General features: G+C 34.9%; 1 protein-coding gene across 2 annotated transcripts in view; it reads right to left on the reverse strand.

Moving 5' to 3' along the window:
• The window catches only part of LOC125652295 (uncharacterized), a 29,626-nt gene that overhangs the window by 3,289 nt on the left and 3,427 nt on the right, over window positions 1-22,910 (reverse strand). For both annotated transcript variants that reach the window (XM_048881372.2, XM_056152553.1), the window contains exons 2-9: window positions 18,820-18,920; window positions 14,994-15,060; window positions 12,234-12,389; window positions 9,251-9,418; window positions 4,288-6,198; window positions 3,663-3,782; window positions 3,162-3,278; window positions 284-394 (exon numbers count right to left, since the gene is read on the reverse strand). In XM_048881372.2, the coding sequence (XP_048737329.1) occupies window positions 284-394; window positions 3,162-3,278; window positions 3,663-3,782; window positions 4,288-6,198; window positions 9,251-9,418; window positions 12,234-12,389; window positions 14,994-15,060; window positions 18,820-18,876 (2,707 nt within the window). In that variant the 5' untranslated portion in view covers window positions 18,877-18,920. The remainder of the gene's footprint in view (window positions 1-283; window positions 395-3,161; window positions 3,279-3,662; window positions 3,783-4,287; window positions 6,199-9,250; window positions 9,419-12,233; window positions 12,390-14,993; window positions 15,061-18,819; window positions 18,921-22,910) is intronic.

Consider the following 22,910-nt stretch of genomic DNA (forward strand, 5'->3'; position numbering starts at 1 on the left):
TATAATATCATCTGATGTAATTTTTGAACAGTGTATGTCAGATACAACAGTTGAGTCACATGTATAAGTAAATCTGACCAAATCTGCACAGAAAATGTCAGTCAAATTCTTCATTATCCCATATATCAAGTTTTAAACAATAAATGGAATACTTCTTTACTTCAAGGGCCACTCAGTTTTATCAATCTGCAGAACCTCATCACAGGAGTCTGGATTAAGACCATCTGCTCAGAAAACACAGACAATAAACGGATAGGAATGGATAAGCTGATGATTGTCTTACCAATCTGTGCCACCTCATCACTGGAATTTAGATTCATTAGAGGAGCATTTTGCAGTCTAGACAGACCCAGAGAGTCACTGCTTCTGTGTTTTTCAGTTCCGTGAGGATCACCTGTTGTAAATACATAAGCAGATTATTTACCTGATATAGGTAAGTACAAAATGCAATGGTGTCATGTTGCTTTCTCGTATACAGATACTCAGTCTCTGCAATCACTTGAACTCTTTTCACACATTGATTTAACATGCTCTTGGTGTCATGTTGGTAAATACAATGAAAATATCAATAAAAAATCTACAGTAAGAACTTTCAAACTTGCCAAAAGAGGTATAGTGCTTTTGGTGAAGAAACGGCCGACTCAGATTTTTAAAGGGAAAATGCCGCGGTTTCCAATTATAGCCTGGCATGTTATTTTTTAATATAAGGCCAACATTTTTAATGTTTTGTTAACCAAGCCACATTACGGGTCGAAAATCCTATGCACACAGGAACAGGTTAATGTAAACTAACTACCGGGTATTAATGTGGCAGGCTTTCAAGTGCCATTTTGCAAAAAAATAAATAATAGGGCCTTTTTTAGGATTTTTAAGGGCTTTTTAGACAAAAATAAGGGTTAAATTTACAAATCAATAGGAAAGAAAAAATGTTTTACTCACCATTTGCAAGAGCAATAATACAACAAGAGGCCCACAGGCCTTATCAATCACCTGAATACTAGTGAAAAAGTATCCCTACTTCCATGGGCTATGAAATCTAGAAAAAATTTCCTGTTCTGAATATCTAAGCTAAATTCTAATGTTCAGCAACAATATAATACAAGATGTGTTCTTAAAACTTCACTGCCCTCATAAGTGCATACACTGATGAAAGGCTTTAAATAATAGGTGTATTAAATTTAAACATCAAAATATATGACTAATTTGGACTCATCCTAAAGTCATAACCCTGGGTTGTGAAATGAACCATTTTTTGTAAATCCTTTTCTGCTATTCCTAAGTATGCATTTAGATTTTACACAGCATCAGCAAACTTACACATAAATACTATATACTAAGTTTGGCCCCACCCTGGGATCAAACCCCTTACTCTGGGGAAAATCAAATTTACAATTTTGGTAAAAGACTACCTGCTCTATCCTTTTAGTTTCAATTTAGTATCAAAAGCACTAAAGAAAATGTTATTTAAGTGTTTTACACATAAACACTATATAACAAGTTTGGCCCTGCCCTGAGGTCAGAACTTCTACCCCGGGGATCATGAAATTTATAATTTTGGTAGAGGCCTTCCTGCTCTACATCACAATGCATTTAGTTTTTCTTACATATGTGTGGTTCTTGAGAAGAAGATTTTTGAAAATTTGTCATTTTTGGACAGTTTTTACCCCACCCCTAAGGCCCCATGGGTGCAGGAATCCTGAAATTTACAATTTATGCCCCCTTGTCCCAATGATGCTTCATACCAAATTTGAAAAGAATTGGACTGGTAGTTATTAAGAAGAAGTTAAAAATGTTCAATTGTTAACGCATGACGGACGAAAACCAATTGCAATAGGTCACCTGAGTTTACTCAGGTGACCTAAAAACTAATTATGGTACTACAGTGAATAAATTCCTTTTTTTAAGTTGTAAGTTAATATGATGAAAATGACAAATATTTGTTAAAAATACATTTAAAACATATGTACAAAAAAATGATTGGAAAAAAATATAGGACTCAAACTCGGAATGTATGCTTTAAATGTAAGATTACGGAGCCCCTAAACCACTAGGTCACTAAGTCATGTAAAATTTGACACGTTGCTAAATCTCAAGGTATATTTTGAGAACGATTTTCCCCCCCATATTTTAGTAATTTTCAAAAAGAGGAGAGCCTTAAACCAAATTTTCTCAAATGGACTTATATACAGTCATACTCAAATAAAACAAATTCAGTGTTTATTTCTGGTTTAGGGTGGCCTTTCGCAATAGTTTGCAATTTTTAGGCCCATTATGTTGCATCTATTATAGTGAGCGAAGCTCCAATGATTACACAATTGAGTCACGTGATTTGCTCTTCATCAGCAGAAAAATGATGGGGACTACCCATAATGCTTCCGGAAAAATGTCGCTGTCACTGCGGTATACTTCAATGACAATCCCGTAAATAAAATAAATAAATTATTGTTTGGAAAGTACATGTACCATAAATGATTCTAAATTCCAGACAAGCTTTGTCCTACCTACATAGTTTTGCTGTGGATAATTTCTTGGTTTGAAAGAGAGAAAAAATTGCAGCCAATGATGACACTACAATGCACTGTTTACATCAACGGTGTTATATTTCCCGCATTAAATGAAGCTTAAATTTGTTTTGCAAGATGTTAATTTAAGGGTCTTCGCTCGTCTCAGTGGTCAAGCCGTAAAACATATTATACTCTATGTAATCATGGTGATGTTTATGCTTATCAAATAAAGATACTATCAATATATAGATATCTTTATTGAGTAATTTGGGTAAATACAAGTATAAACTAACATTGTATGGCAGAATGTTTGTAAAAAATGATATTCAAGAAAAAACTATATATGTAGGCGAAATTGCATACCAGGTGCGCTATACACCTCTTTCGTAAAAAAAAAAAAAAAACACTGTAAAAATTGGAACTCTTCAAAAGGAGGTAAAAAAAAAATTGTTTGTCGCAAGTGTCTTCCTGTGAATATTTAAAGTGAGTGTAAAACATTAATGTCATATATTCAGTTTGGTGGAAGTAATCAATTTTGATTTCTGACCAATTCAACAAGGTAATATTAAATCAAATTTCACAGAAATCAAAGACTTTCAAATTTCAAGGCCAGAAATGTTGTTGTGCCTAGCCTTCTGTAAGTTAATGATAACTTACTGTTGCGAGATTTGGATCTTAGTAAAGAATTGACTATAGGTGGCTCTGATAACATTATGGATGTTTGGTTGGCTTTCCCTTCATCTCTCTGTATGAAAGTCCCCATCTCAGATCTCCCTGGAAAAAGTTTAACAGGAACTAAACAGAGTTATAACAGAAATGATTAATTAGACTGATTACGAAATCTCTATATCTATTCAATTAAACACCTTGTCACCTAGGTGTCTAAGCTGACACAAAGAATCTTTGGTCACAGGCAAGTTAAGTGAAGACAAGTTAATTCTTGGCAGTGAATTGATTGATGTATTTACTGTTACCGGCATAATTTCCCAGGTTTTCATTTTTGGTTTCGTCACATGGCTAATATCAATATAGTTTATATACTTTAAGTCCGCTGATATGAAATTACACAAATTTTACATTACTGCCGACTTTGCAGAAAGCGTGTAAAAAAGTACATTTACAGTTAATCACAGCACTGTGGATAAAACAAACTCTTACTTGCAGTGCCATAACCAGACGATGTGCCCGAGTTCTCAACCGACAATATGTGCGAGTTCTGGACAGATGCCCCGATTGGAACTATGGTGGAGTTTTCTGCAGCACTTACAGGTCTAGCTCCTGACAAAAAGATGCTTTCATTAATTCTATTACTTATCAGTAGTAAATAGGGCACTCTACCATCAGTACAAGTGCCTTAAATGAGTTCTGTAACAGAAATTAGTACCCTACTCTTCCATGTATTTACTAAACATAGACTTATTTTTTTACAATTCTGCTTTATTCTTGTCACTCTTGGCATGGATTTCTCAACAACAAAAAACAAACAAAGCCTTGAGTCGAAACTTGGACTTAAGTCTGAGATTTTACTCAAATTTTGACTGCTTGGATAAAAGAAAACTAACTTAATAAAGTTGAGATTTTTTTTGAGACATCCAGGTCTGATCACAACAAAATGGCCAAAACAAGATGAACTTGAAGTAAAATGAACTTGAACTAGTCCTGGCATTATCAACATTTGTTTCCAAGTTCAAATTTTAATTTTAAAATTTGGTCTGGGTTAATTAAGTTTGGTACAGGGATTAATTGTACCTTAACTGGCGGACTTTACTGATTGTTAACATACCAGTGCAGTGATAAAATGGCAGCGACTGACTGGATTGATCTGGATGGTGCTGACTGGATTGATCTGGATGGTGCTGACTGGATTCAGCTAAATGTTCATAACTTGACTGCTTCATTCCCTCCTGCTCTATATGAGGATGATAAGAAGTGGACACATTGATTTGTCTTGCAGTATCACTGGTTGGCTGTGAAGATACTAAAACATCACTGTTTTCATCCGTCTCGGATATTATCAACCCTCCATAAGAGATTGTTCTCCCATTGGAATGCCCTTTAGTTGTCTCTGTTTGACACTCAAAGTCACATAAAGACACATTATTACTGTTTTCTAACTCTCCATTGAAATTCTTCTGGGAAGAATGCATACCAGAGGAACTTTGCTTCATATCTGTCTTCCAATTGTGGTGAACGTGAGCAATGTTGTTTGAGGTGTTTTTCATTTCATTTTCAAGTACAGCAGAACCACTGCCAAATAATGCATCTGAATTGAGGCTTTCTGAATTTTTTGTTGGCTGACACACTGTTGGCTGAATACAATTTTGTTGTACTGCATCAAAGTTGCATAATTCTCCCTTGTTTAACGGAGAGGATGGAGAAACCATCATCTGTGGAGTGTTGACTTCACTCCTTTGATTTGCGGCTGATGAAGGCAAGACCACTATTTGGTTTGATTGTGAGGATATGGAGGCCACTAACTGAGGAACACTTCCTTCTCTTCTTTGGTTTGATGGTGAAGATATGATGGCCATTGTTTGTGGAACACTTCCTTCTCTTCTTTGGTTTGCTGGTGAAGATGTGGAGACCATTGTTTGTGGAATATCTCCTTGTCTCATCTGGTTTACTGAAGGCGAAGGGAAGACCTGTACAGGAGGAACTCCTTGGGACACTGACTGACTTGATGTTACCGGTATCTCCCCTACAGATTTCATCACTGCCTGTACAGGAGGAACTCCTTGGGACACTGACTGACTTGATGTTACCGGTATCTTCCCTACAGATTTCATCACTGCCTGTACAGGAGTAACTCCTTGGGACACTGACTGACTTGATGTTACCTGTATCTTCACTACAGATTTCATCACTGGTCTATCATCATTATCCAATATTCTACTAGACTGACCACCTGCAATTTGTTTCACTTCAGTCTCCTCGGAATAAACCGTTTTAACCCTAGTTCTATCTAAATCTACTCCTGGGTTTAAACTGTTTCTGTAAGGGACCTTTAAATCTGTCTCGTCTGGCGAATATACGAATTTGACCTCTGTGTAATCATATTCTTGACTGCGCCACCCAGACTGCTGACATGCGATTTGCTCCCTTCCCCCACTGGCGTGGTCTTCCCTTGTTCTGTTATTAGGAAAAGCTGCATCCAAACTATCAAATAACTCTTCTTCATTCTCATTTTTCACAGATTCATCTACACTTATCATTGGCATGACTTTCTGCATGGGTTTTATGGGATACCCTTCTTTCTCCCCTTGTTTGACAATGTTCTCGTTCACCAATAAATCTTTTTCACTGTTCTGAGATGAATTCATAGACGAGGAATCCCTCTGTATGCCGCAACATTTCCCATCATCTGCCGTTTGGTATTTTGAGTATTGTCTGTGTCTTCTGCTGCGTAAGCAGCAAAAAATCACTAAACATAAAACTAAAGGTACAATCACCGCACTGACCGCTATTACTATGGTGGTATTGTCACTACTGTTTGATGGTGGTAACTGTGTTGTGCCATTTGGAGTGGGTGGTGGTTTCTTTGCTGAGGTGGTGTTTGGGTGTGTTGTTGATTCAGTGTCACGTAATTTTGTCTCAGGCTCAGGAGTTGTAGTCTTTTGTGAGACTGTAATCTTCTTACAAAGACTGTAGTCATTGCTGTTCTTCTCCGTCCCTGGAGGGCATGGTTCGCACTCCCCTATCAAAATAAAATTAAGACCTAAAGTGTTCCAAGGAACATGTGTCAACCATGAGCAAATTTCTATTCAAGAAATAATTCCCATTTTTGAAAATAAATGAAGTGTATGAACTTTGACACTTTGCAAAAGCATGCTTTTTGAAGCATGTTAGTGCTTTGTGAAATATTGCTGTTCATACTCTCATGTATTTTCAAAAGTAAAATTAATTTTTTATATTCACTTTCAATTTTCATTTCTGTTGAAATATCTCCAGCTGTTAAAATAGTCATACTGTATCTTATCAAAATTCATACACATTGTTCACATTCATGAGGAAATGGCTATCATTTCGATTGGTAAAGATATGGAAGGGAATAGCATTAGAAATGTATATATTAATTATCTTAACACAAGGAACAAACATGTTAGAAGTCAAAGTCCAACCTCTTTACAGTTCCAAAGATGTAAGGTGTTATAGATGGACCAGGGTTTGACACTTAAGGCACGTCCAACTGATCGAGTCTGCTAAATGATAGGTCCAGTCAGGTAAAATAACAGTTTAGTAGTCTGACTGGTCGTGTTGAAAAAATAAGTAAGAAATTTTATTTTAAACCAAGATATTTTATGACCTAAAACATATGTATAAAAAATTAACAACACCTTTGCAAACGATTGTAAATTGAATTCATTTTAATTTAAAAACAGGTTATTTGAATTAAATATAAGAAAGTTTTTATCAAATTGCATCGTAAAATGTCATATTTTAGTGTTGACATATATGTGATGGAATGTCTCTTTTCAAATACGGCTTCTCGTCCTCACAGAAAGATGTCCCAGAGAAAAAAAAACTTAACAGAGAAAGTATTGTTTGTCATTTGAGTTTAAGAATTTATAGATTTTTAAATGGAGAAACCATAATTTTTTCCCCCCTGGAAAGTGGTCAGAGCTAGTGAATATAAGGTTGGGTTTAGTAAATATCATTTTAGTGGCCTGACTGGTCTAGTGCTCAAAAAAGTAAATGTCAAACCCTGTGAACAAAGTGATTCCCAAGTGTTTGCAGGTGCCACAAAAATTTAATTCAACATTAGCAAACTAACCCAAAATACATGAATCAGAGTTCCTGCAACTGTCATTGAATTTCCTGTTAAAATTTATAATGTACAGTTTGTGGTACCTCATAAGATATAAATAAACTTTGGCAAATTTGTTGTACCTCTTTCAGTTTGTGGTATTTTTCCAAGTTTATGGTGCCTATTTCAAGTTAATGATAGCCCTTTTAAGTTTATGGTACCTCTTTCAGTTTGTGGTCTCTTTAGGTTTATGGTGCCAATTTTAATTTTATGATACCTCTTTCCATTTGTGCTACCTCTTTCATTCAGGGGTTCCTCTTCAAGATTGTGGTACCTCTTTCAGTTTATGGTGCCTATATTAAGTTTACGATACCTCTTTCAGTTTGTGGTACCTCTTTAAGTTTATGGTTCTTATTTTAGTTTGTTGTACCTCTTTCAGTTTATATTACTTTAAATTTTGTGGTACATGTACTTCTTTAAGTTTATAATGCTATTTTAAGTTTATAATTCCTCTCTAAGTTTATGGTATCTTTTTCACTTTGTGGTACCTCTTTAAGTTTATGGTGCCCATCTTAGTTTGAGGTACCTCTTTCAGATTGTGGTATCTCTTATTTAAGTTTATGATACCTCTTTCAGTTTAAGGTACCTCTTTAGATAAATATGTGTACTTTGCAATTTAGTCATACCTCTTTGGGTACGTACATGTACACCAGAAGTTTGTCTTACCTCTCTGAGTTGTACACTAGAAGTTTGTCTTACCTCTCTGAGTTGTACACCAGAAGTTTGTCTTACCTCTCTGAGTTGTACAGCAGAAGTTTGTCTTACCTCTCTGAGTTGTACACTAGAAGTTTGTTTTACCTCTCTGAGTTGTACACTAGAAGTTTGTCTTACCTCTCTGAGTTGTACACCAGAAGTTTGTCTTACCTCTCTGAGTTGTACACTAGAAGTTTGTCTTACCTCTCTGAATTGTACACCAGAAGTTTGTCTTACCTCTCTGAGTTGTACACTAGAAGTTTGTCTTACCTCTCTGAATTGTACACTAGTTTGTCTTACCTCTCTGAGTTGTACACTAGTTTGTCTTTAATACCTCTCTGAGTTGTACACCAGAAGTTTGTCTTACCTCTCTGAGTTGTACACCAGAAGTTTGTCTTACCTCTCTGAGTTGTACACTAGAAGTTTGTCTTACCTCTCTGAATTGTACACTAGAAGTTTGTCTTACCTCTCTGAATTGTACACTAGTTTGTCTTACCTCTCTGAGTTGTACACTAGTTTGTCTTTAATACCTCTCTGAGTTGTACACCAGAAGTTTGTCTTACCTCTCTGAGTTGTACACTAGAAGTTTGTCTTACCTCTCTGAATTGTACACCAGAAGTTTGTCTTACCTCTCTGAGTTGTACACTAGAAGTTTGTCTTACCTCTCTGAGTTGTACACCAGAAGTTTGTCTTACCTCTCTGAGTTGTACACTAGAAGTTTGTCTTACCTCTCTGAATTGTACACTAGAAGTTTGTCTTACCTCTCTGAATTGTACACTAGTTTGTCTTACCTCTCTGAGTTGTACACTAGTTTGTCTTTAATACCTCTCTGAGTTGTACACCAGAAGTTTGTCTTACCTCTCTGAGTTGTACACTAGAAGTTTGTCTTACCTCTCTGAGTTGTACACTAGTTTGTCTTACCTCTCTGAGTTGTACACTAGAAGTTTGTCTTACCTCTCTGAGTTGTACACTAGTTTGTCTTTATTACCTCTCTGAGTTGTACAGCAGAAGTTTGTCTTACCTCTCTGAGTTGTACACCAGAAGTTTGTCTTACCTCTCTGAGTTGTACACTAGAAGTTTGTCTTACCTCTCTGAGTTGTACACTAGAAGTTTGTCTTACCTCTCTGAGTTGTACACTAGTTTGTCTTACCTCTCTGAGTTGTACAGCAGAAGTTTGTCTTACCTCTCTGAGTTGTACACTAGAAGTTTGTCTTACCTCACTGAGTTGTACATTAGAAGTTTGTCTTACCTCTCTGATTGAGTTGTACTCCTATTCTGTCACACAGATCTCCTTCCTTCTTGGTACACGATGTTACTGGGCCAGGATCATTTTCACCATAGTAGAGTCTTTCCCTGTCACACACACAGTGAGCCCTCTCAGTCTTTCCACATGTGTCTTTGTTACCTAGTATTGATTCTAATAAACAAGAGAGAATTACTTCTCACTCCATTTCTAAAGAATGAATCCAACATAAAAGAATGAATAGAACGTTGAATTTCTCTGAACTACAATGCAACATTCAACAGTATTCCTTTACCTAACATTATCCATCACTGCTACCTAATTCTAAGTGTGTGAAAGTTGAACGATTCCTGCATTGTCTTTCTTGGTTATCACGAGTTCAACATTGAGTGATGTAACTTATGGGCTAGCAGTCGGCCTCATCTTCTGCTCATGAACCTCATCTTTTAGATTAGGTTTAGTGAGTAGTAAGAATTCTAAATAACATACTTTAGCACCACTTGCTCTATATAAACCCTCTGGTTTGTGATGAGAGACTTTGGTTTGTGATTAAAGCTTTTGCCAACATGATTAAAAGCAGCTTTATATAAAACATTTACCTCAGACATATCAACCTTTGTACATTGTGTAACTTTGTATTGTAATTTTGAGATGGAATATGTTTAGTTTTTATTGAAACAACAGCCAAAACAGTATTGTATCAATTGAAAATAAATAATATTCATTGTTGAGAAATTTTCCATACTTTTCATAAAATTTGATCAACAGTTGTTTAACATCTATTTTTTCATTTTGGAACTATTCCATTACTTTAACAATGGTTCAGCATTAAATTGCTTTCAGTTCATAATATGACAGCTTCCTTTAATAATTTGTTTGCCCCTGTGAACTACTACACTATTTGGAGATGATATGTTGTATAAACTTGTAGAACAGCAACAATGGGGGTGGGGGTGTTTCTTTAAAATATTACTTATGTTTACCAGCAACCATTGCATAACTAAATAGGTCACAGAAAATTCACTGAATAACTAAATAGAACACAGAAAATTCACTAAACAACCACACAGGGAATTCACTATATATCACTAAATAGCCTGAAAGACCACACAGAGAATTTACTGAATAACCTGACAGTCAACACAAAGACTTCACTAAATAGCCTGAAAAACCACACAGAGAATTTACTGAATAACCTGACAGTTCACACAGAGAATTTACTGAATAACCTGACAGTCCACACAGAGAATTTACTAAATAACCTGACAGTCCACACAGAGAATTTACTGAATAACCTGACAGTCCACACAGAGACGTCATTTAAATAACCTGACAGTTCACAGAGACTTCACTAAATAACCTGACAGTTCACACAGAGACTTCACTAAATAACCTGACAGTCCACACAGAGAATTTACTGAATAACCTGACAGTCCACACAGAGAATTTACTAAATAACCTGACAGTCCACACAGAGAATTTACTGAATAACCTGACAGTCCACACAGAGAATTGACTGAATAACCTGACAGTCCACACAAAGACTTCACTAAATAACCTGACAGTCCACACAGAGAACTGACTGAATAACTTGACAGTCCACAGTCTTCATGAAAACATTTAAAACTTGCTGGCCAGTCAGACCAGTGAACTGTCTGAATTTACTGACCTACAGTGAAATTTACTGGCCCCCCAAATTTTCATAGTGCATGTTTATCACATACATTAAGGAATGAATTGTAAAACTACAATTAATTTACTGAAACTTTCCTTATTACTCATATTCATATCCACCCCAAGACATCCTTTCTGTCGATACCAGAAAAACAACACCGTACATGGTATTTTCTCTCTCTCTTCGCCCGCAACATGACTACAAATTCACATATTTTTCACAAATGAAACCTTTGGAAGTAACCTTCTCTACCAACATCAAATGTAAACGATTGATTAATTCTATACACTATAAAAATTGCATGAAATCAGAGATAACTGCGAATGACGAAGTTCATTTTAATTGGACAATGCAATAAAGCAGCAGTTACCGCGATAGTCTGGTCCCCGCCCCCGCCACTCCTTGATCACTCATTTTGGGGACCCCAAAACGAGTGATCAAGGAGTGGCGGGGGCGCCGGCGGGGACCAGACTATTGACCCCAAAATGAGTGATCAAGGAGTGGCAGGGGCGGGGACCAGACTATTACTGCGATACAGAACGCAGCCATTTTGTTGTTTCAATAAGTTGTTCGTTGAATATTCACGTCATCAACGTACAAGTTATCTTGACAATTACAAGTATAGTTATCGTTCTAAATAAACAAACCACGATGTCAAAACACTTACTTTATGTGCTATTTATTGCTTTATTTTGATGGTAATTTAAGTAAATAAAACGTTTAGAATATCTAAATTCAACATTACATTTGATGTAACATACAAAAAGTCTACAAGCCCATCGGACTTCTTGATTTTTTATTTTCACTGACCCGACCCTAAAATTCACTGGCCTTGGTCTTCAGACCACTGAGTTTTCATGAAGACTGAGTCCACACAGAGAATTGACTGAATAACCTGACAGTCCACACAGGGACTTCACTAAATAACCTGACAGTCCACACAGGGACTTCACTAAATAACCTGACAGTCCACACAGGGACTTCACTAAATGACCGGACAGGCTACAGAAATTTCATTAATCAATCAACAGACCACACTGAAAATTCACTGAATAAATAAACAGGCCACAGAAAATTCACTAAACAACCGCACAGGTCACACACAGCGAATTCACAAATACTACTAACCTGACAGTCACATAGGAAATTTGATACATAACATGAGATATCTCATAGTGAATTTACTAAATTACAATAAAGATCTCATAGGGCATTTACTAAATAATCTTAAAAGTTGCACATAGGGAATTCACTTAACACGCCAAATGCATGGCATTGGGAATTGGTTGTCTAACAAGAATTTCTTTACTGTACCTATCGGATCACAGTCATTGCAGTCATTTCTAATACATCCAGGTATACTCTTGTTCCAATCCGCAGTGTTGATTCTATCCGGCATGAACGTCCCAGGTAAACATGGTTTACAATTATCTTTCTCATTATCCTTAGTACATGGTTCAAATGTCTGATCTGTAAACAGACAACACTTATGTAGCAGACATGATCATTTGAATGCAAATTATCAATGGATTTTATGCCCTGCCGCTTTACATATCTGTACAGGGTTTCACAACAGTAGGTATAAACTAATACATGAAGAACGCAGTGAAAATCCTCAATACTGGCCAGTTGTCAGACTGAAGTAAAATAGCTGATTTAGAAGGGTGGCTGGTTTACTGAAATTGACAACTGATATTGAGTTATGTCCCTTTACCAAAGCTTATACTGCTAATACAGGATGGGTACTGTTCACTTTGATGCACAGGCACTAAGCCTGTTTTGGGCCTGAACTCTGTGATCTATATTTATAGTATCACAGAGTTCGGGCCCAAAACGGGCTTACCCCTGTGTGCTTTGATGTTAAATTGAGGGTGCAGTACAAAATGGCATGTACTCAATCACTCTAAGTCCTTAATCTACAGTAACTGCTATTGTACTTTTTAATCATGTCTGCATGCATAAAGCAGCCAAAAAAAATATTTATTGTAAATTAATTTCCAAAATAGATTTCCACATTGATTTAGTACGTAGTACTAAAAACATAAACACATGATTACAGTGTTTCATTTAGTAGAAACTAAACTGACACTACTTTTAATTCTCAACCATCAAATACCAAGTTCCTTAAAAAGGTTTGCACCTGAATTTTGCAGTACTGTCAATTTTTTGGGAAGTATTTTACTTTTCTAAACTGTTGGTTGTATATTGTTTAACGTCCCACTTGAGAATTTTACACTCATATGGAGACGTCACCATTGCTGGTGAAGGGCTGCAAAATTTAGGCCTATGCTCAGCGCTTTCAGCCTTTGAGTAGGGAGGGATCTTTATTGTGCCACTCCTGCTGTGACACGGGGCCTCAAATTTTCTGGTCTCATCTGAATGACCGCCCCATTTAGTCTCCTCTTACAACAAGCAAGGGGTACTGAGGACCTATTCTAACACAGATCCCCATAAAAACATTTCTGAAGGGGAATTAAGGAATTAAAGAGAAAAACTGGGGTCACAGTGCTTGTTATTGAAATACAGTGTATTAAATTGACATTTTTGCACTTAAACTTTTACAATTTATTTGCATTAACTTGATTTTTCTGTTGATATCAACACAACATAAGCAACAGAAATTAATCATTACATCTGGCAGAGTTCTTGAAATCTAATTCTGTGGTATCAGACATTTCAAGATATTTACCAGTCAATATAATGAAATGTACTGTGATCCGAGGAAATTTTGACCAATCAAATCCTCCAGACTGGTAAATTTCAAGAACATTGAGAGAGAAGAAATAGTTGCATAAAAAAGTTTTATTCTAGCTGACTGGAAATAAATAATGACGTTTTTGCACTTGATATACAGAGAAATTCATCATAAAGAAATTGAGAGTTTAAAAGAACATTCTATGAACATTGTCAATTTCTAAAATTGAACATTAGTTACAGAGTCTTGCTTTAAAATTCAAAATGGAATTTTAAAAAGAGGGTTGTAGATTTATTTTTTTTTAATAATTGGCCCAAAAAATTGTTTTCATATAAAATTTTATTAAAATAAAAGTATTTAAGAATCAGTGTTATATAGTGTCTCTTCAAGTATTATAAATTCACAATATATGCAATATCAGGCACTTGATCCCACCTCAGGTATGTCCTGGGGTCCTTGTTTTTCCTTCTCTTAATTTTGTATTCTTTATGGGATTATCCTGTGGGGATCCGGGTTAGAATTTAGATCCTCGGTACCCCTTGCCTGTCGTAAGAGGCAACTAAATGGGGCGGTCCTTTGGATGAGACCACAAAAACCGAGGCCCCGTGTCACAGCAGGTGTGGGACGATAAAGATCCATCACTGCTCAAAGGCCATAAGCGCCTAGCATAGGCCTAAATTTTGCAGTCCTTCACCGGCAATGGTGATGTCTCCATACGAGTAAAAAATTCTCGAGAGGGATGTTAAATAATATAAAATCAATCAATCTTTATGGGATTGATGAGATTGATCACTGTTTGTTATTTAACTTGTTTATACAGTACTACACAAAAATGTAATTTGGAAGAACAAAAAGGCAAAATAGATATATGGTGGAACAGAAAAGTAAAAAAGAGTACATAATTATTTTAATTAAGAGTTTGATATAAATACATAATTATCTTAATTAAGAGTTTGATATAAATCTGTTATGGTATATAACAGATATCTGTGGTTTCAAACATAAGCAGTCAGCTTCCTAAAACTTGTCACCGATATTTCTCAGTGTCTTTCATATTTTGAATATCTATGATTCTTCAACAAGTACTTCTCAGTTTGAATTCTAACTTACTACATGTAGCAACGGACAATAGATCAAAATGTATCACCAACAGTTTTATGTATCAAATTGTTTATTTTTATAAATTCATAGTCCATCCAATTTTTTTGTTATATATTAAACTTTTTATTTTGCCAAATCTGCATACTGCCCTTTCTTACAAATATTTGTCTTAACAAACCAGTCACTTTGTCTACGCATGTGTACATATTGGTTCAATTTAAAAAAAATATTCATTAATATATATGATAAAAGATTTTTCTAAATATCTACAAACTTACTCAGAGGACAGTTTTGAGCTATACATCGGATCTTGTTTCTTATGATGTATACCACTGTTCTGTTTCCCTGAAATATCAACATGATACATGTTTAAAAAAAACAAACAATTTTGATTCTTGTATTCTCAGAGCATCTCTCAAAATTATTTAATTGACTATATATGACATCACCTTGTTTGGACTTGTAAAATAGAATTCTAAGCTTTAAAGAATGAGAGTACCGCAAACAGTACAACATACGCCTGTTAGACCTTCAGTGCAATATCTGTATCAATGGTGAGAAAAAATCCAGAAAACTATTTCACCTACTTTTAGCCCTAAAATAGGTCACTATGCACCAATCAAGATGAAATGTGAACTGATTATGTATTTCTCCTTGAGGGAGGATCTGACAGGGCAATATCTGTATTCATAACAAAATTTGGAAAACAAGGTTTTTCTACTAGGTGATACTATGACTTTTTTTTCACTATATGATGTTTGACTTGAGAAACAATAGACATCCTCCGCTTGGCATAAGGTGCATGTGTACAAAGTTTGACGGTCCTAGCCCCAACGGTTTCGTCAGTATCCTACCTTCAAGGTTTTCCTACTAAGTGATACTATGACCTTGATCTTTAACCTCTGACCTTTAAGAACAATAGGTGCCCTCCACTTGGCATGAGGAGTATGTGTACCAAGTTTGACAGTTCTAGCCCCAATAGTTCAGTCTGTACTCTGCCTACAAGGTTTTCCTATTAACTAACACTATGACTTTGACCTTGAAAAACAATAGGCATCTTCCTCTTATCATGGTGATCAAATGTACCAAGTTTTAAGATTCTGGAGCTTACAGTTCATTTTGAATTTTGCCTACAAGGTCCGCAAAGAAAGACAGACGAATGACGCCACACCATTACACACCCCATTCTTGACGGGTGTATAAAAACTATAATTAGACAGTCAGAATGAGCATGCCCAAAAATGGTTTACACTTTATGTGTAAACTAACAAGAGGCCCACAGGCCTCATCGGTCACCCGAGTATTAGTTAAAAACACCACTAAACCCACAGGCCTCATCAGTCACCCGAGTGTTAGTTAAAAACATCACTAAACCCACAGACCTCATCGGTCAACCGAGTATTAGTTAAAAACATCACTAAACCCACAGGCCTCATCAGTCACATGAGTACTAGTTAAAAACATCACTAAACTCAAAGGCTATGAAATCTAGAATAATTTTCTTATTCTGCACATCTAAGCTAAATTCTGATATTCAGCAGCAGTATAAAATAAGCTGTGTTTTTTAAAAAACATAAATGCTCCCGAAAGTGTCCATACTGATGAAAGACTTTATATCATTATAATATTATGTCATATTAACACTAGTCTATATGACTATATTGGACCCATCCTAGAGTCAATGCCCTCGGGTTGTAATATTCACAACTTTGGTAAATCCTTTTCGGCTTTTCCTAAATATGCTTTTATTAGCCGAGTTGCAACAAAGTTGAACTCGGCTATTGGTTTGGTGATGCAGGCGGGCGGGTTGGCGTCAACAATTGGTTTCCAGATGATAACTCAAAAAGTTTACAATCTAATCAAATGAAACTTTGATATATTGTTGGGTACCAGGTAAGGCAGACCCCTATTGATTTTGGAGAAAAATTTTCAAAGGCCAAGGTCACAGTGACCGAATATAGAATGAAAATTTCAGAAATATTTGGTTTCTGGATGATATAACCCAGAAAGTTTAAATCCGAATCAAATGATACTTAAATATATTGTTATGTACCAGGTAAGGAAGACCCCTATTGATTTTGGACAAAATAGGTCAAAGGTCAAGGTCACTGACCAAAAATAGATTTAAAATTTTTAAAAAAAAATTGGTTTCTGGAGGATAACTCGAAATTTTTTAATTTGAATCAAATGAAACTTGGATATATTGTTGGATACCAGCAAAGCAAAACCCCTATTGATTTTGGAGAAAAAAAGGTCAAAGGTCAAGGTCACAGTGACCAAAAATAGATTGAAAACTTCAGACAAATATGGTTTCTGGACAGTAACTCGAAAAGCTTAAAACTGAAATTAGTTCACATTTATAAATATGCCACATCATTCCTGACTTCACAAAGTATCCCATGCAACTCGGCTCATGCACCCCTGGGTGCATACATTGATTTTTTTTTAATACAGAATTTCAAATTATAAAGACAATAATCACTATAATAATTTTGGTCCCACCCAGGAACCATTCATCTACAGTTTTCGGTGCACTCAGGTTTATAGGGAGCACATCTAATCCCTTACTAATCCTTAAAGGGACATGGACACAATTTGAGCTGAAAAATTTCAAATTTTATTTTTTGATTTTTAATGTTAAGAATGCTTAACTAAAGTATTACTAATGATTAGCAAAAATTTGAATGTCAGCAGTCAAGGTACATGGAAGATACAGAAGTCACAAGTCCTTGTTATGTAAACATGGCTCGTGCCAAATTTTTGTTTACATAGGTTAAATAAACTAGTACAAATTTTGTTTAAAGCAGATTTTTTCAATTTATAAGTGAACTCTTAACACAATTAAATAGTTTGTAGTGTTTGGCACATCTCATTTTGTTTTCAACACGCTATTTTCTATTAAGGTGGCTCACTACACCTTGAAATAGTTTCTCAAATCAGTACGAATTTATTTAATCACAAAAAATATGATGATATATAAAAAGTATGTATGCCAAAAAGGCAGAAAATATGCAATTTTGGATGAAAGCATGATTTTCAAAAAAATTATTTCAACACATATGAACAAAAAATTCTGGCGGATTTGCATGAACATGAGATCTGCGGTTCACCAGTCCATTGCTTTAACCACTGAGCTACAATGATAGACAAACAAATCGAATGATACAAATAATTTCACAAAATATTTAAATCGCCATCTTGTGATGTAGTGTCATAGAGAGTATAAGCTTTAGTGTAGTGAGCTACCAGTCTTATGTAAACAAAAACATGGCACGAGCCTTGTTTACATAACAAAGAATTGCGAGTGCTGTATCTTACCTATAACTCATAGAATATCTATAATCCCTTATCAATACTTAAGCATAGAATACACAATCCCTTACCAATCCTAAAGCATAAAATACCCAATCCTTTACCATATAATACCTAAATCCCTTACCAATACTTAAGCATAGAATACACAACCCCTTACCAATCCTAAAGCATAAAATACCCAATCCTTTACCATATAATACCTAAATCCCTTACCAATCCGTAAGCATAAAATACCCAATCCCTTACCAATCCTTAACCATATAATACCTAAATCCCTTATGAATCCTTAATCATAAAATACCTTAAACCCCTACAATCCTTAACCATAGAAAATCTAATCCCTTATGAATCCTTAAGCATAAAGTACCCAATCCCTTACCAACCCTTAACCTTAGCATACTCAATCCCTTACTCTAATTATTACCAATAACACATTACAGAATGTCTAATTACTTACCAATAACACATTACCGAATGTCTAATTACTTACCAATAACACATTACAGAATGTCTAATTACTTACTAATAATACATTACAGAATGTCTAATTACTTACTAATAACACATTACAGAATGTCTAATTACTTACTAATAACACATTACAGAATGTCTAATTACTTACTAATAACACATTACAGAATGTCTAATTACTTACTAATAACACATTACAGAATGTATAATTAGTTATTACTTACTGATAATCCATGACACCTAATCACTTACCAATTATAAATTACAGAATGTCTAATTACTTACTAATAACTAACTTCTGAATGTCTAATTACTTACCAATAACACATTACAGAATGTCGACATCAATAGAATGATAATCCCCACTGTTCCCATGTTTCAGATAGACTGGTAAGATATTCTGTTGGAGTCTAGGTTCACTGGAATCAAGCATTAATCAAAATAATAATCAAGAGCAAAGTATGTCTGTCCTGCAGAGTGAAACGGTAATCAAGGCTGAAGGGATGGATCAGCACCCAAATATTCAACCTTATTCAGTCCAAAAATGGCTCTGACAGTTCTTACAACACTTTCTCAGATATCTGGGAGAATCAATAAATTTATAAAATGTTAGTTCTTACATCAAAAATACAATTAATTGTTCATAAAATAAGACATTTTAAAATCTCCAAAAGAATTTTAAAATTTCAGTAGTCATCCATCACTTCAATTCTTTTCAGACACCTAGCTCATTAAAGACTTCACGCTCTACAATATAATTTTCTAGATATTTAGATGTTTTTTCCACGAAGTTTATCTTTATTATCAATAAAGTTCAGAATCTCTATTTGCTTGCATTAGTTTTAACTTGGTTTAAAATTTCAAACCAATCATAAACGGTTTGTTGTCCTTCAATATCTACCCTTTTTATTATTTACTTTATTGATGTATTTGCAAGCGATTCCGACCTTTCAATTTCTTCCATCAGTGATTTTTTTCAAGTTGCTCTCTTTCCTTTTTCTTATATGAAGAATATAAAATGATTATTCCCCGTATTTTCATATGGAGAACTTCCAAGAAATTAACTGTCATCAACAGAATAAATTTATAATCAGTCATCTTTAGTAGACGTAGTGTTTTGAAGATATTGGTATTTCACATTTTGAATTGCCTGCATAACTTTTTCAACATATATTGTGTCATGCTGTAAAGATTATTGAATTTCCTCATGAGGTACTCATTACAATCTCTTTTACAAGAGTTGAACTTTAATTCTAGAAATACAATAGAATGATCTGATCGATATCCAGGTTTGACTGAAATTTTCTACTAAGTTAGATAACATTTCAGAAATAAGAAAATAGTCAATTCAATCTTGTCTACAAGGATTTTTCTACCCATGTATAAACTTTTTCTGGATTCAAGATCCTGTTGTAGTCAACAATTTGCAAATCTTCCATATTGTGATTTCTATGACTTTTTCTCTTGCCTTTGGATTATTAATTATTTTTAGTTGTATTATCAACAGTGGGATTAAGAGAAAGATTTAGATCATCACATAATATAAAGCATTCATTATTGAATTCCAGAAAAGTTTCACGAACCTCTTCATGAAAGTCAGGAAAATAAGACTACATTTCCTTTTTTTTTTTACGAATTTTAAATTCAAAATTATAATATTGTTTAAAAAGAATACTAAAACCACATGAATTCGATTTGAATGCACTGAAAATACATTTATACCCCCATTGAGCTTCTAGTAGTATAAGTGAAATGTGTATCCTGCAGACATAAAATAGAATAACTTAATTTTCCAAACACTGATCTGTTGAACTACCAGGCGGAGTTGATTTCCTCATATTTCAGAAGAGCATCACAGAACAAATGGGATTCTATGTACAGTGATGATTGTGAGGTACTGATGGCCGATATAAGATTGGGATCGAAGTTCGTATTTTACCGGGAAAAAATGGCAGCCATGTGGCCCATACATTTTCAAACCGATGCTAAATCCGGCAACACAGTGAAACGTAATCGTGAGGAATCTGTTGTGAGGACCTACGAGGAGAAGAAAAACCGATTGTTTCAATCCGCCTGGCAATCTGGGAGACAATGGCTTTTGTTTGCAGCGGTTTTACCTTCTACTCTGGTGACACAATCTGCTCAAAGTCGAAACTGACAAAAGACCAACTACACCCGGGCTTAAGTGAGAGAAAGAGTAGTTACAACGATTGCAGAAGAAGATGAGGAAGAAGTTGAGAGGAATGTACAGGATAGAGAGAAAAATGGAGGATGAGAGAGAAGTGGAGGGTGAGAGAGAAATAGAGCAAGAGAGTGACTCAGATAGTGAAAGTGAGGAAGATTCATTCAGAGTGTAGGGAAAATGAGAAATGGTATGAAAAGATCATTTATGAACTTATAGCTGAGATGGAGATTGAATACAATTACACATGTAGTTGATTTTAAATAAAATTTATAAAAACCTCAATAGCGATGCATTTTTTTTCTGGACTGACAAAATTTAGTTTGGGCTGACACTATTTCTAACAATGTCAGACCAAATATCTGACACTTCAAAAGAAAATTCAAGAACTCTGGTACAGTGATGATAGTGAGGTACAGTGATGATAACGAGGTACAGTAATGATTGTGAAGTACAGTGATGATTGTGAGGTACATGTACAGTGATGATTTCGAGGTACAAAGATGATTGCGAGGTCTTCTAATTTTGGGAATAACTATCTTTTCATTTTGTTATTTACGACCGTTAATGCTGATTTAACTGTCCAAACTGAATTTTACTGACAACACATTAACAGCAGCAAAAAGCAAATGAGAAGATAGTTATTTCCATTCTAATGCAATTCATTATTTTGCTTGATGTTTACATCTTATTTTGTCGAGTTTTACCATTTTGTTATATATGGAATATGGCAAAAAATGTTCACATTAATTTGACATTAATTATAATTTTGTGTCATTCTATTACGACATCACAATGAAATCTCATTGTGACACCGCAATAGAATGACACAAAATTTAAATGCATATTCTGTTTGAAGTAAGACTTTTTTCATCTCATGCAAATCCTTTTTGTAACTTATTAATTTTTCTGTAAGTGTCTCCACTCTTGTATCAGCATTTCAATACTTTTGTCCATTTTCTGTATCTTAGAATTTTCTAATTCTTGGAATCTCTTAACATTTTTCTCTTTCATCATGTTTTTCACCTGTCAGTTCCAGGGGCTGGTCTACGGCACCAAATGTAACAGGAAGGGAGAAAATGCAAAAGACCAAACTAACAGGAAATCAAACCCCAAACCCTGAATCTCCAGTCAGGTCCTCTACAGAGCTATCTGGCCACAGGCTATAGAGTATAGAACCAGTCTAATCACCACATTTACAACAATGATAAAAGGATGGGATCAAATGTGTAGAAATTTATTCAAAATCATGCTAATGCTGAAATATTTAACCCTTATATTCAATTAAATGTGTCAATGCTTCATGGGAATTATCATACAAATTTTCAGAATACTACTGCCTTACCATTACGGTGGCTCATTACACCAAAATTTTATTTTCTATTGACTCATTAAAGTGAACATTTCATTATCTTATTGTGTGAGATTCAGTACACTACAGATTCTTCCTGTTTTCTTTTTTTTAAAATAAAATATCTTAATTCCATTGATAGGCTATGTCAGGAATAAGGGGACAAAGCTAGAGTACGAAAACACTAACCCTGAGCTAAGTAAAAATTATATATATATTTGCTTATTTGTAATTCATGAGTTCAAGTTGTAAAATACTACATGCAGTTAGTCCGGAGTTTCAACTGGACCCTAAGAAATGCATGGGGTGGAACCCACTTCCCTGGAGAAATTTCTGGATCTGCTCATATACCTGTGGCTGCACTTGCTCTAATGGTAGGTTTGTCAACATATCATAAAGTCAAAATGCTTCGGAAATGTTATTCTCCATGTCTATATGCATGTTCACTCATGTCAAACTACAAAGTTGTGATGTTACTTAAGTTTACTATGTTGTGTGTTTATTATCATTTGTGTCAGATGTAATGTCCAATACTGAACCCCGATTTGGTAAATATTAAAACAATAAAAATAATAAAGCTAGTACATGTATAGCTAAATATAGAGAATGTACTGAACCTGAATGAGTCATCAAAACTTACAATAACTGTATAATACAAGTCCAGCACAACCTCCATATTTAGCTATATTGCTTTATTATGTCAAATGGTCACGAAAGTGTACCAGATGAAAATGGAAAGAGATAAGTTGTTAGGTATGTTTATATTTTGAATAAAATTAATTTGAAAACAAACTGACAAAGAAGATGTAAAGCATCTCGCTGAAAGCTTTATAACTTGTTCGACTTAAACTTATATAGTCAAAGTCTTTGCTTCGA

The sequence above is a fragment of the Ostrea edulis genome, chromosome 1 (assembly GCF_947568905.1).
Source record: "Ostrea edulis chromosome 1, xbOstEdul1.1, whole genome shotgun sequence".
Taxonomy (NCBI): domain Eukaryota; kingdom Metazoa; phylum Mollusca; class Bivalvia; order Ostreida; family Ostreidae; genus Ostrea; species Ostrea edulis.